Raw genomic sequence first — 15,056 nt, 5'->3', positions numbered from 1 at the left:
GACGTGCCCCTTCGGATCACTACGTTTGTATCTTTAGGGTAAATACCCAGCAGTGCAGTTGCTGGGTCATAGGGTAGTTCTATTTTCAACATTTTGAGGAACCTCCATTCTGTTTTCCAGAGTGGTTGCACCGGCTTGCATTCCCACCAACAGTGTAGGAGGGTTCCCCTTTCTCCGCATCCTCGCCAGCATCTGTCATTTCCTGACTTGTTGATTTTAGCCATTCTGACTGGTGTGAGGTGGTATCTCATTGTGGTTTTGATTTGTATTTCCCTGATGCCGAGTGATATGGAGCACTTTTTCATGTGTCTGTTGGCCATCTGGGTGTCTTCTTTGCATAAATGTCTGTTCATGTCTTCTGCCCATTTCTTGATTGGATTATTTGTTCTTCGGGTGTTGAGTTTGCTAAGTTCTTTATAGATTCTGGACACTAGCCCTTTATCTGATATGTCGTTTGCAAATATCTTCTCCCATTCTGTCAGTTGTCTTTTGGTTTTGTTAACTGTTTCCTTTGCTGTGCAAAAGCTTTTGATCTTGATAAAATCCCAATAGTTCATTTTTGCCCTTGCTTCCCTTGCCTTTGGCGATGTTCCTAGGAAGATGTTGCTGCGGCTGAGGTCGAAGAGGTTGCTGCCTGTGTTCTCCTCAAGGATTTGGATGGATTCCTTTCTCACATTGAGGTCCTTCATCCATTTTGAGTCTATTTTTGTGTGTGGTGTAAGGAAATGATCCAATTTCATTTATCTGCATGTGGCTGTCCAATTTTCCCAACACCATTTATTGAAGAGGCTGTCTTTTTTCCATTGGACATTCTTTCCTGCTTTGTCGAAGATTAGTTGACCATAGAGTTGAGGGTCTATTTCTGGGCTCTCTATTCTGTTCCATTGATCTATGTGTCTGTTTTTGTGCCAGTACCATGCTGTCTTGATGATGACAGCTTTGTAATAGAGCTTGAAGTCCGGGATTGTGATGCCACCAACTTTGGCTTTCTTTTTCAATATTCCTTTGGCTATTCGAGGTCTTTTCTGGTTCCATATAAATTTTAGGATTATTTGTTCCATTTCTTTGAAAAAAATGGATGGTACTTTGATAGGAATTGCATTAAATGTGTAGATCGCTTTAGGTAGCATAGACATTTTCACAATATTTATTCTTCCAATCCAGGAGCATGGAACATTTTTCCATTTCTTTGTGTCTTCCTCAATTTCTTTCATGAGTACTTTATAGTTTTCTGTGTATAGATTCTTAGTCTCTTTGGTTAGGTTTATTCCTAGGGATCTTATAGTTTGGGGTGCAATTGTAAATGGGATTGACTCCTTAATTTCTCTTTCTTCTGTCTTGTTGTTGGTGTAGAGAAATGCAACTGATTTCTGTGCATTGATTTTATATCCTGACACTTTACTGAATTCCTGTACAAGTTCTAGCCGTTTTGGAGTGGAGTCTTTGGGTTTTCCACATAAAGTATCATGTCATCTGCAAAGAGTGATAGTTTGACTTCTTCTTTGCCGATTTGGATGCCTTTAATTTCCTTTTGTTGTCTGATTGCTGAGGCTAGGACTTCTAGTACTATGTTGAATAGCAGTGGTGATAACGGACATCCCTGCCGTGTTCCTGACCTTAGCGGAAAAGCTTTCAGTTTTTCTCCATTGAGAATGATATTTGCGGTGGGTTTTTCATAGATGGCTTTGATAATATTGAGGTATGTGCCCTCTATCCCTACACTTTGAAGAGTTTTGATCAGGAAGGGATGCTGTACTTTGTCAAATGCTTTTTCAGCATCTATTGAGAGTATCATGTGGTTCTTGTTCTTTCTTTTATTAATGTGTTGTCTCACATTGATTGATTTGCAGATGTTGAACCGCAGCCTTGCAGCCCTGGAATAAATCCCACTTGGTCGTGGTGAATAATCCTTTTAATGTACTGTTGAATCCTATTGGCTAGTATTTTGGTGAGAATTTTTGCATCTGTGTTCATCAAGGATATTGGTCTGTAGTTCTCTTTTTTGATGGGATCCTTGTCTGGTTTTGGGATCAAGGTGATGCTGGCCTCATAAAATGAGTTTGGAAGTTTTCCTTCCATTTCTATTTTTTGGAACAGTTTCAGGAGAATAGGAATTAGTTCTTCTTTAAATGTTTGGTAGAATTCCCCCGGGAAGCTGTCTGGCCTTGGGCTTTTGTTTGGAGATTTTTGATGACTGTTTCAATCTCCTTACTGGTTATGGGTCTGTTCAGGCCTTCTGTTTCTTCCTGGTTCAGTTGTGGTAGTTTATATGTCTCTAGGAATGCATCCATTTCTTCCAGATTGTCAAATTTGTTGGCGGAGAGTTGCTCATAGTATGTTCTTAAAATTGTCTGTATTTCTTTGGTGTTAGTTGTGATCTCTCCTCCTTCATTCATGATTTTATTTATTTGGGTCCTTTCTCTTTTCTTTTTGATAAGTCTGGCCAGGGGTTTATCAATCTTATTAATTCTTTCAAAGAACCAGCTCCTAGTTTCGTTGATTTGTTCTATTGTTTTTTTGGTTTCTATTTCATTGATTTCTGCTCTGATCTTTATGATTTCTCTTCTCCTGCTGGGTTTAGGGTTTCTTTCTTGTTCTTTCTCCAGCTCCTTTAGGTGTAGGGTTAGGTTGTGTACCTGAGACCTTTCTTGTTTCTTGAGAAAGGCTTGTACCGCTATATATTTTCCTCTCAGGACTGCCTTTGTTGTGTCCCAGAGATTTTGAACCATTGTGTTTTCATTATCATTTGTTTCCATGAGTTTTTTTCAATTCTTCTTTAATTTCCTGGTTGACCCATTCATTCTTTAGAAGGATGCTGTTTAGTCTCCATGTATTTGGGTTCTTTCCTAATTTCCTCTTGTGATTGAGTTCTAGCTTCAGAGCATTGTGGTCTGAAAATATGCAGGGAATGATCCCAGTCTTTTGATACCTGTTGAGACCTGATTTAGGACCGAGGATGTGATCTATTCTGGAGAGTGTTCCATGTGTACTAGAGAAAAATGTGTATTCTGTTGCTTTGGGATGAAATGTTCTGAATATATCTGTGATGTCCATCTGGTCCAGTGTGTCATTTAAGGCCTTTATTTCCTTGTTGATCTTTTGCTTGGATGATCTGTCCATTTCAGTGAGGGGAGTGTTAAAGTCCCCTACTATTATTGTATTATTGTTGATGTGTTTCTTTGATTTTGTTATTAATTGGTTTATATAGTTGGCTGCTCCCACGTTAGGGGCATAGATATTTAAAATTGTGAGATCTTCTTGTTGGACAGATCCTTTGAGTATGATATAGTGTCCTTCCTCATCTCTTATTATAGTCTTTGGCTTAAAATCGAATTGATCTGATATAAGGATTGCCATCCCTGCTTTCTTCTGATGTCCATTAGCATGGTAAATTCTTTTCCACCCCCTTACTTTAAATCTGGAGGTGTCTTCGGGTTTAAAATGAGTTTCTTGTAGGCAACATATAGATGGGTTTTGTTTTTTTATCCATTCTAATACCCTGTGTCTTTTGATTGGGGCATTTAGCCCATTAACATTCAGGGTAACTATTGAGAGGTATGAATTTAGTGCCATTGTATTGCCTGTAAGGTGACTGTTATTGTATATTGTCTCTGTTCCTTTCTGATCTACTACTTTTAGGGTCTCTCTTTGCTTAGAGGACCCCTTTCAATATTTCCTGTAGAGCTGGTTTGGTGTTTGCAAATTCTTTCAGTTTTTGTTTGTCCTGGAAGCTTTTAATCTCTCCTTCTATTTTCAATGATAGCCTAGCTGGATATAGTATTCTTGGCTGCATGTTTTTCTCATTTAGTGCTCTGAATATATCATGCCAGCTCTTTCTGGCCTGCCAGGTCTCTGTGGATAAGTCTGCTGCCAATCTAATATTTTTACCATTGTATGTTACAAACTTCTTTTCCCGGGCTGCTTTCAGGATTTTCTCTTTGTCACTAAGACTTGTAAATTTTACTATTAGGTGACGGGGTGTGGAACTCTTCTTATTGATTTTGAGGGGGGTTCTCTGAACCTCCTGGATTTTGATGCTTGTTCCTTTTGCCATATTGGGGAAATTCTCTCCAATAATTCTCTCCAGTATACCTTCTGCTCCCCTCTCTCTTTCTTCTTCTTCTGGAATCCCAATTATTCTAATGTTGTTTCGTCTTATGGTGTCACTTATCTCTCGAATTCTCCCCTCGTGGTCCAGTAGCTGTTTGTCCCTCTTTTGCTCAGCTTCTTTATTCTCTGTCATTTGGTCTTCTATATCGCTAATTCTCTCTTCTGCCTCATTTATCCTAGCAGTGAGAGCCTCCATTTTTGATTGCACCTCATTAATAGCTTTTTTCATTTCAACTTGGTTAGACTTTAGTTCTTTTATTTCTCCATAAAGGGCTTTTATATCTCCAAGAGGGTTTCTCTAATATCTTCCATGCCTTTTCTGAGCCCGGCTAGAACCTTGAGAATCGTCATTCTGAACTCTAGATCTGACATATTACCAGTGTCTGTATTGATTAGGTCCCTAGTCTTTGGTTCTGCCCCTTGTTCTTTTTTTTTGTGGTGAATTTTTCTGCCTTGTCATTTTGTCCAGATAAGAGTATATGAAGGAGCAAGTAAAATACTAAAAGGGCGGCAACAACCCCAGGAAAATATGCTTTAGCCAAATCAGAAGAGATCCCAAATCGTGAGGGGGGAGAAAGGGGATAAAAAGAGATTCAGAAAGAAAAAAAAAAACAATTAAAAAAGAAAACCAATAAAGAAAAAATATAAAAAGGAGAAAAAAAAATATATATATATATAAGATAAACTAGTTAAAAAACATTAAAAAAGAAAAGGGTAAAAGTTAAAAAAATTTAGCAGAAGAAGAGAAAAATAAGTTGAAAAAGAAAAAAAAATTAAATTAACTACAAGGCTAAGGAATCATGGGGAGAAAGCCATGAGTTCCGTGCTTTGTTTTCTCCTCCTCTGGAATTCCGCTGCTCTCCTTGGTATTGAAACTGCACTCCTTGGTAGGTGAACTTGGTCCTGGCTGGGTTTCTTGTTGATCTTCTGGGGGAGGGGCCTGTTGTAGTGATTCTCAAGTGTCTTTGCCCCAGGCAGAGTTTCACTGCCATTACCCGGGGCCTGGCTGAGTAATCCGCTCGGGTTTGCTTTCGGGAGCTTTTGTTCCCTGAGCGCTTTCCGTAGAGTCCGGAGGACGGGAAGGAAGATGGCGGCCTCCCAGTCTCCGGCCCGGAGGAGCCGAGAGCCCGGGGCCCCACTCCTCAGTGCGCCCTCAGAGAACAGCGCCCAATTACTCCCGTCGCCCTGGCCTCCCTCCGTCCGCGCTCCGAGCTGACGGAGCCTGCGACCAGTTCGAGGTAACCCCGAGCTGAGAGCTCACTCCTCGGCTCTGTCTCTGTAGCCGGCTTCCCCGTTCTAATACCTGTAAGCTCTGCGACACTCAGACATCCCTAATCCTTCTGTGACCCTGTGGGACCTGAGGCCTCGCTGACCCCACGTGGGCTTCACCCCGGTTAAGCCTCTAGAGCGATGTCCCTCAGCGGAACAGACTTTTAAAAGTCCCGATTTTGTGCTCCGTTGCTCCGCCGCTTGCCGGGAGCCGGCCCCTCCCCCCCGCAGTCTATCTTCCCATCGCTTTGGATTCACCTCTCCGCCAGTCCTACCTTTCAGAAAGTGGTTGATTTTCTGTTTCTGGAATTGCTGTTCTTCTTCTCTTCGATCTCCTGTTGGATTTGTAGGTGTTTGCAATCTTTAGATAAGCTATCTAGCTGATCTCCTGCTACCTGAAGTAGTCGCAGCCTGCTACTTCTCCGCCATCTTGACTCCTCCTAGAAAATAAATTTTAAAGTGTTTGTATTCATTCCTTAGGAATGTCAATGATAATAAGGTGAAGTTTTGACAGGACTGACTCTAAAATTCTACATTTATATTCAAAAATAAATTTCGTAAATACATAATACCAAAATATTGATTTTAGAAGTGGCTCACATGCACACATGAATTTAGATATAAAATAATAATGTGGGGTGCCCGGGTAGTTCAGTTGGTAAAGTGTCTGCCTTCAGCTCACTCAGGTCATGATCCCAGAGTCCTGGGATCAAATCCCACATCAGGCTCCCTGCTCATTGGGGAGCCTGCTTCTCCCTCTTCTTGTGCACTCTCTCTCTTTCTTTCTCTCTGACAAATAAATAAAATCTTTTAAAAAAAAATAGGGGCACCTGTGTGGCTTAGTGGGTTAAGGCCTCTGCCTTCGGCTCAGGTCATGATCCCAGATCCTGGGATCGAGCCCCACGTCGGGCTCTCTGCTCAGCTGGGAGCCTGCTTCCTCCTCTCTCTCTGCCTGCCTCTCTGCCTATTTGCGATCTCTGTCTGTCAAATAAATAAACAAAATCATAAAAAAATAATAATAATGTGATCTTGAATTTAATTTCCAAATGTTATATAGTATTCAGATTAAGAAAATTAAGAGGCCCACTTCATACTAATCAATCTTCATCAGGTATAATGCATCTCCTTTTTTCACAGATGCATAATAAGATATAATGTCCTCCTATCTTGTAAAGAATAAGTAACATAAACATATAAAGCACTAGAACAATGCCTGGCATGTAATAAGCCCCTCAATACATGCTAACTATTGTGATGATAGTTACATCCATTTGAGCCATGACTTTTGAGATAATGTATAGGTATTATCTCTACTATCTTATATAGTTGTTTTAAAGAATAAATGAGGGGGGCCCCTGGATGGCTCAGTCACATAAGCATCCGACTCTTGATTTCAGCTCAGGTCATGACCTCAGGGTCTTGAAATCAAATCAAGCCCTGAATCAGGCTCTGTACTCAGCAGAGTCTGCTGGAGATTCTCTCTCCCTCTGCCCCTCTTCCTGCTCTTGCACACGCTCTCTCTAAAATAAGTAATTATTTCTAATTAAAAGAGAAAAAAAGAATATGTGGTGCCTGGGTGGCTTAATCATTAAGCATCTGCCTTCGGCCCAGGTCATGATCCCAGGGTCCTGGGATTGAGCCCCGCATTGGGCTCCCTGCTTTTCCCTCTCCCCTCCCTCTGCTGTGTTCCCTCTCTCACTGTGTCTCTGTCAGGTAAATAAATAAAATCTTTTTTTAAAAAAAGAATAAGCGGGATAATGACAGTGAAAGTCCCAAATTCAGTGGCTGGGACAGAGTTAAATACTAACTTAATACCTTCTAAATGTTTATGACCCTCCAAAACTTCATTTCCAGCCCACATTTCTCTCCTGCACTACTTGAATCTCCATTTGAACTTTACATATTTTAAGCATAATACAGTCAAAACTATAGTCCTGCTCTCTTCCCCATCTCCATTGGTGTCAGACCCCTAGTTGCTCACACTGAAAAACTTGGTGTAGTCTTTGACTCCTCTCTCTCACATCCCACAACCAATCTGTCAGAAAATCCTGTTCTTTCCACCTACAAAATATATTCAGAATTAAGAACTTCTGTTCTTGGAAAGACACTGTAAAGAAATGAAAAGATAAGCTATGAAATGGGAGTAAATATTTGCAAATTAGCTATCTGATAAAGGAGTTACATATTTAGGTTATGTAAAGAATCCCTTCTTTTGAACTGTCATTGACACATAATATTATATCCGTTTCACGTGTACAGCATAGTAATTGAAAGTTTATATACATTATGAAGTAATCACCATGCTAAAACCTAGCTACCATCTGTCACCATACAGAGTTGTTACAATATTATTAACTGTATTTCCTTTGCTGTACATTACATCTCTGTGTCTTATTTATTTTATAACTGGGAGTTTGTACCTTTTAATCCCCTTTCCCTATTTGGGAAGAATTCTTAAAAGTCAGTAATAAGAAAACACCCAACCCAGTTCAGAACAGGGAAATATTTGGTACAGACACTTCTTCAACAAGGAAGATATGTGGATGGCAAATAAGCACAAGCAAAGTTGCTCAACATCATGAGTCATCAGGGAAATACAAAGTAATGCCACAATGAGATCTCTATATGCACATGTATCCGAATGAGTAAAATCAAAAAACTAACCCTACCAAGTGCTGGCGAGAATATAGAACAACCGGAAGTGATACATTGCTATGGAAATGTAAAATGGTACAACCACTTTGGAAAACAGGTTGGCAGTTTCTTAAAAAGTTAAACGTACTCCTGTAATACAACCCAGCCATTCTACTCCTAAGTATTTACCTAAGAGAAATGAAATACATGTCCATACAAAGACTTGCCCATTAATATTCATAGCAGCTTTCTGTGTAATAGCCAAAATTTGGAAAAAACCCACAGTCAATAAGCAGATGAACGAATAAACAAATTATGGCATACCCTTACAGTGGTATGCCACTCGGCAGTAAAAAAGGGCTGAACTACTGATACTCGCAACTTCATGGATGAAGTTCAGAACCTTTATGAGGACTGAAACAAGTTGGAAAATGAGTACATACTGTCTGGTTCCGTTTCTGTAAAATTCTAGAAAATGCAAACCAGTCTACAGTGACAGAAACAGTGGCTGCCTGGGGACTGGAAGGGAAAGGACGAAGGGACAGAGGGAAACTTTCGAGAGTGGTATATTCATCTTGATTGCGGTGATGCTTTTATGCTTATAAATCAAAACTGATCAAATTATACATTTTAAACATGCAGTTTGTTATATGCTAATTACACTTCAGTAAAACATTCTGTGGAAAACAAAATATATTCGGAATCTATCCCCTTTTCACCTTTTAAAATTTTTCCACCTGATTTCATCTATCATTATCTCCCCCCACAGATTACTACAATAACCTTCTAACTGGTATCCTTGCCCCCCCCCCACTTTTTTTTTCTTAAACCCATGCCCCCCTCTAATCTGTTTTCAAAACAATAGCCAATTGTTCCTTTAAAATTGTCAGATCATGTCACTTCAGCTCAAAACCCTCCAGTGGCTCCCTCTTCCACGCAGAGTAAAAGGTTATTTATGGCCTATGCCCAGCCTGTCTTCTCTCTGATCTGATCTATTTACTCTACACACCTGGGTCTCCCTGCTAGTTCTTGGAAATTCTAGGTGCACTCCCTCCTTTGGGCCTTTGGATTGGTGGTTCTCCCTGCCTAGACCACTTCCTTACCACTTTTGGGTATCCTCACAGTAATTGGGCCTACTCTGACCACCCTGTTTTAAACTTCAGTATACCCAACCCCCCTCACTCTGATTTCCTTTTTCCTTTATTCCATACCATTTTTATCATACTCCATAATTTGCCTTTTTGTATTTCCTTCTCCTATTCGAATATGAGCTATACGAGGGCCTGAATCTTTGTTGGTTTTGTTTATTCATGTATCTCAAATGGATAGAACGATGCCTAGCACATAGTATTCTCTCAAGAAATATTTCTGAAATGAATACTTACCTAAATCTTTGATGCATTGACAAATTAGAGTTGAACTGAAGGAGATGTTAAGAAGGATGACAAGAGGTTTAAAATATACAGGAGGAATAGTTGAGGCAACTGGAGACATCCCAGAGAATAGATTTAGGAGAAGCGTGATCCCCCTCTTAGCTACTGAAGTGTTACTGTATGGAAGAGGTAGGATGTTTGGTCCGTGATGTTGCAGAGGACAGAGCTAATCCAAACAAGCCAGGTATGGGCCCAGGCTAAGTAAGAACATTTTTACTTTCTTAAAATTATAGTAAGTTGCCATAAAATAATGATCACCTACTGGACAAGGTCAAACAGAATAATCCTCCCATCAGGGATTGAAGAGGATCCCCCATGGTGAAATGCTTGAATTAGATGGCCTTGAAAAGTTTGTTCTAGTTCAAAGATACTGGGATTTTTCTCCCTTTTTTTTTTTAAAGATTTTTATTTATTTATTTGACAGAGATCACAAGTAGGCAGAGAGGCAGGCAGAGAGAGAGGAAAGGAAGCAGGCTCCCCGCTGAGCAGAGAGCCCGATGCAGGGCTTGATCCCAGGACCCTGGGATCATGACCTGAGCCAAAGGCAGAGGCTTTAACCCACTGAGCCACCCAGGTGCCCCTGGGATTTTTCTTTTTTTAAATCCAGTTATTCCAGATGACTCCAAATGCTCAGTCATTTGTGGAGTTAGTTTTTCACATGCTCGTATTACCTAACAAGATCATATCAAAGGTAACTTCATACTTTTCAGAATTATGGTCGGTTATCTTAGCCATATAACCATACCTGAAAATTATATAACCCATTATTTTAGCCTTTCCTTATGTTGAAAAGATTATTTAAAAAAAAAAAGATTATTTTACTATCACTTTTGACCTTCATAGCTTTCATTTGATAATGTTTACCAGTATCATGGAATAAAATCTCCAGTATTCTAGAATTCAGTCTAAGTTTCATATTTAAGAAATTTGGTCTTTATTATTTGTTTTTGATTAAGTTTCTTCACTTTTTTAAATGGCTCTATATGTTCATTATCTTTCTTCTTTTATAGGAGCGGGATCGTTATGCCTACAAGATTCATCTTCCAGAAACAGTAGAGCAGCTGAGGAAATTCAATGCAAGGAGGAAACTAAAGGTAATTAAAGAAATCAGCAAAAACCTTTCTTACAGCTAAATTCTCACTTCTGAAACTTACTTCAATAAGATTTTGGTTTTTAAATCATTTAAGGTAATATCTAAGTGTGAATCTAAACAAAATGTTATAATAAATGGAAGATTAATCACATTTTGATTTGTATTATCCTGAAAATTCATAGCAGAGATATAATTTTTTAAATTTTTTTAAAGTTTTTGTTTACTTATTGATCTGAGATAGAGAGCGAGAAAGAGCTCAAGTGTTGGGGGTCAGTGGGAGGTGGGTAAGGAGAAGCAAGCTTCCTGCTGAGCAGGGATCCCAGTGTGGGACTCAATCTCAGGACCCCAGGATTGTGACCCAAGTCAAAGGCAGACGCTTAACAGACTGAGCCACCCAGGCATCCCCATTTTCTCAAATATTTTGACAAAATGTGAGTTCAGCTCAATGAAAACGATACTGGATTAGAATTGGATAACCATCACAAAGCAGACCACTACCTTGGTCTACTAGAAAATATTTTCAAATTACTTTACTCACCTTTTCTTTATTCTTCCTAGGTACCTTTCTCCTTTTACCACTCTATCTATGTCACCAAAAATATATATAATTATCCCATGTGGGGAGCCCATTTGGTTTTTAAACGTTTTGTAAAAGACCAAACAAAAATAATGGAGTCTTTTAGCAGTATGCAAAAATTTTATTTCTCTATCTATCTATTTATTTATTTATTTGAGAGAAAGGGGGAGCAAGGGTAAAGGGAAAGGGAATCTCAAGCAGACTCTATGCTGAGCTCAGAGCCCAACACAGGGCTCAATCCCACAACTCTGAGATCATGACCTGAGCCAAAACCATGAGTTGGATGCTTAATCAACTGAGCAACCCAGGCTCCCCAGCACTATTCAAAAATGTTATGTGACAACATCATCCCCCTTCTCAGCTTTTCCAACAGAGGAAACTATTATATTGTGGTCTTGAACTTAACTTATATTTGGCTTATTTTCTATTACTATAAAAACATAATTTTTACTCCTCTAAGTGGTTGATTGGTTAGTAGTCTTCCTGAGCCAGTGACTCCTGCCAATTATAAAACTTGGTGTTTTCAGATAGGTCATAAATTGCAATAACATTCACTATTTAACCCCTGAAATATATGAATAACTGTATACAACTCTAGATTTAGAAGAACATTTATATGAATTTGGGGGTAACCTAAGCCACAATATTATGCTATAGATCTGGTAGCTGGTAGCCACATGTAGCTATTTAAATTTAAATCAATGAAAATTAAAACTAAAAGATCAGTTCCCTGGTCACACTAGCACATTTCAAGTGCTAAGTAATCAAATGTGGGTGCCAAATCAGACCACACAGATATAGGACATCTCCATCATTGTAAAAAGTCCTTTTGGACTGTGCTATTGTACAGCAAGGGAAATTGCAACATGTCATTGTTGGTGATGATTCTCAGTTAAGCCTCTGCCCTAATTGTTTTTGCAGTCAGGGATTCAAACTGGCTCTTCTCTATTTGCTTTAAAAGCCCTTGGCAAAAATGATTATTAATGACATGCCAATATCAAGATGGTGCCCAAAGAAGTTTCCCCATCTTTGTTTTCTTTTCTTTTGTTTTAAAGATTTTATTTATTTATTTGACAGAGGGATAGCACAAGTAGGCAGAGCATCAGGCAGAGGGAGAAGGAGAAACAGGCTCCCCTCTGAGCAAGGAGCCTGATGCAGGGACTCAATCCCAGGACCCTGAGATGACCTGAGCCAAAGGCAGACGCTTAAGAGTCTGAGCCACCCAGGCAACCCCCGCATCTTTGATATACACCTAAACCAATGTAGCCTACAAGAGAGAAAAAAATCTTACTATACAAAGTGAAATTTGGCCAGCTGTTTTTGATGTTCATTTCCTCCCCAAAGAAACCATTAATTATCTTTTTTTTTCCTCAACTCTTCCCTAGTCTTTTTAACTCTAGAACTGCTTTGGCCCTTATGACATTGCCTTGTCTGGGGCTTTTAGTACAGGCCTTTTACCATGGGGCTCAGGTTTGCTCTATCACAAGAAACCGATGCCATAGTTCTCCCAGTGCCACAAAATCAGACTCAGGCCTAAAATAGCCAGAGTGGTGACTAAGATTCATTTGGACAGGACAAAGCTGTTCCAGCAGAGAGGGGTCATATGAACTTACCACATCCCTTTGCAGAGCTATTTAAGGTTTCAAGACCCACCAAACAACCTAGAATTAGGAACATCAGCAGGGTTGTCATTGACATTTTTTGGCTTCTGGTAAGGCTCTATTCCTTTGTGTGATTCAGCCATCGTGGCTAAAGCATGTCATGCCTGCCCTCCTCTAGGAACTCATTATCTTCATTCTGCCTCTTCTGTAAGCTTCTAGAAGAAGACTGCAACTTTGCTATCTCTCAGAACCCACCACACAGCTTTGTTTCAGGTGAACAGCTAGGTAACCATCCTTCGACCCAGGCACTGTTAAGCTCCTCAAATGTTGGACAATAACCTAATTTTTTGGACTCCCTCTGAAATGATTAAAAGGGAAGTTCACAGAAAGCAGTAGAAGATTGCTTTTGTTACTTAGAGGAAGTAAATTGTTATTGTCTGTGGCAAGAAGAAACAGAAGGAGTACAGCATTATGGGAAAGAGTGGGCCCTAGAGCTACATTGCCCTGGGGTAATCATGGCTCTGACACCTACTAGATGTGTGACCTTGAGCAAGTTGTTTAAATTCGCTATGCCTCAGAGCACTTGGGTGGCTCAGTCATTTGAGCATCTAACTCTTGATTTTGACTCAGGTCATGAACTTGTGGTTGTGAGATCAAGTCCTGCATTGGGCTCCATACTCAGTGTGAGTCTCCTTGTCTCCCTCCCTCTGCTCTTCCCCCTTGCTCCTGTGCATGCATGGGCTCTTTCGCTCTCAAATAAATGAATAAAATCTTTTAAATAAATAAATTCTCTGTGTTTCAGTTCCCTTATCTACAAGATGGGGATAATGATAATAGCTAACTCATAGGGCTGTAAGAATTCAATGAATTAATATCTTATAGCAGTTAGAATAGTATGTGGCATTCGTAAGTGTTCTATGCATATTGTTATTAACCTTATCATTATTGTTACTGTTTTATTATGATTCTTTTTTTAAGATTTATTTACTTATTTGAGAGAATGAGCGTGCATGTAGGGGAAGGAATAGAGGGAGAGGGAGAGAGATAATCTCAAGCAGACTCCACTTCCAGTGTGGAACCTGACTCAGGGTTCAATCCCATGACCCAGAGATCATGACCTGAGCAGAAATCAAGAGTCGGTTGCTTAACCCACTAAGCCACCCAGTCACCCCTGTTTTATTATGATTCTAATGTTAATACCTTTGATTTGGTACTCTGTTTATGAATAACTGTAATTCCAGAATGGACACTCCATACCGTTTTAGCTTTTCTCTAGTCATTGACAGTAACATTTTGAAGTTTTTTTTTAAGATTTTATTTATATATTTGACAGAGAGATCACAAGTAGGCAGAGAGGCAGGCGGGGTGGGGGGAAGCAAGCTCCCTGCTAAGCAGAGAGCCTGATGCAGGGCTCGATCCCAGGACCCTGGGATCACGACCTGAAGGCAGAGGCTTAACCCACTGAGCCACCCAGGTGCCCCCATTTTGAAATTTTTAAAAGCTTTTTAAGATGTATAGATGGGGCGCCTGGCTGGCTCAGTCAGTGGAGCATGCAGCTCCTAAATTCAAGGTTGGGGTCGTGAGCTGAAGCTCCACATTTGGTGTAGAGTTTATAATCAATCAATGAATCAATCAATAAGTACATACATATGTACATACATACATACAAATAATGTATAGATCACCAAAAACCTCACTGGATAATCTCTGTTTATGTATTTCTTCCAAAGTAATTATGTAATTATGCTTAGACCATTTGGATCACTTGGATCATCATTTTCCCTCGCGTGTATAGAGAGGATCTTATACTTGTAGTATATTGTAATATTTACTTCCCTTCCAAAACAGTATGGAGGTCCCTCAAAAAGTTGAAAATAGAGCTACCCTATGACCCAGCATTCGCACTACTGGGTATTTACCCCAAAGATACAAATGTAGTGATCCAAAGGGGCCCGTGCACCTGAATGTTTATAGCAGCAATGTCCACAATAGCCAAACTATGGAAAGAACCTAGACATCCGTCAACAGATGGATGGATAAAGAAGATGTGGTATATATCTACAATGGAATACTATGCAGCCATCAAAAAACCGATATCTTGCTATCTGCAGTGACATGGATGGAACTAGAGAGTATTATGCTAAGCAAAATAAGTCAATTGGAGAAAGACAATTATCGTACGACCTCTCTGATATGAGGAATTTGAGAGTCAGGGCAGGGGGTCATGGTGGGTGGGGAGGGAAAAAAATGAAACAAGATGGGATCAGGAGGGAGACAAACATAAGAGACTCTTAATCTCACAAAACAAAGTGAGGGTTGCTGGGGTGTGGGAGGTGGGG

The 15,056-nt window shown here is 39.8% G+C and overlaps 1 protein-coding gene across 13 annotated transcripts in view; it reads left to right on the top strand.

Moving 5' to 3' along the window:
- Nucleotides 1–15,056, top strand: part of CASK (calcium/calmodulin dependent serine protein kinase) — a 354,889-nt gene that overhangs the window by 242,155 nt on the left and 97,678 nt on the right. For all 13 annotated transcript variants that reach the window (XM_032842480.1, XM_032842489.1, XM_032842484.1 and 10 more), the window contains exon 9: nucleotides 10,457–10,540. In XM_032842480.1, coding sequence (XP_032698371.1) covers nucleotides 10,457–10,540 — 84 coding nt within the window. The remainder of the gene's footprint in view (nucleotides 1–10,456; nucleotides 10,541–15,056) is intronic.

The sequence above is a fragment of the Lontra canadensis genome, unplaced genomic scaffold, assembly GCF_010015895.1.
Source record: "Lontra canadensis isolate GAN:19392208 unplaced genomic scaffold, GSC_riverotter_1.0 scaffold131, whole genome shotgun sequence".
Taxonomy (NCBI): Eukaryota; Metazoa; Chordata; class Mammalia; order Carnivora; family Mustelidae; genus Lontra; species Lontra canadensis.
Note: the sequence above shows the minus strand (reverse complement) of the source record. Positions and strands in the feature narration are given on the sequence as shown.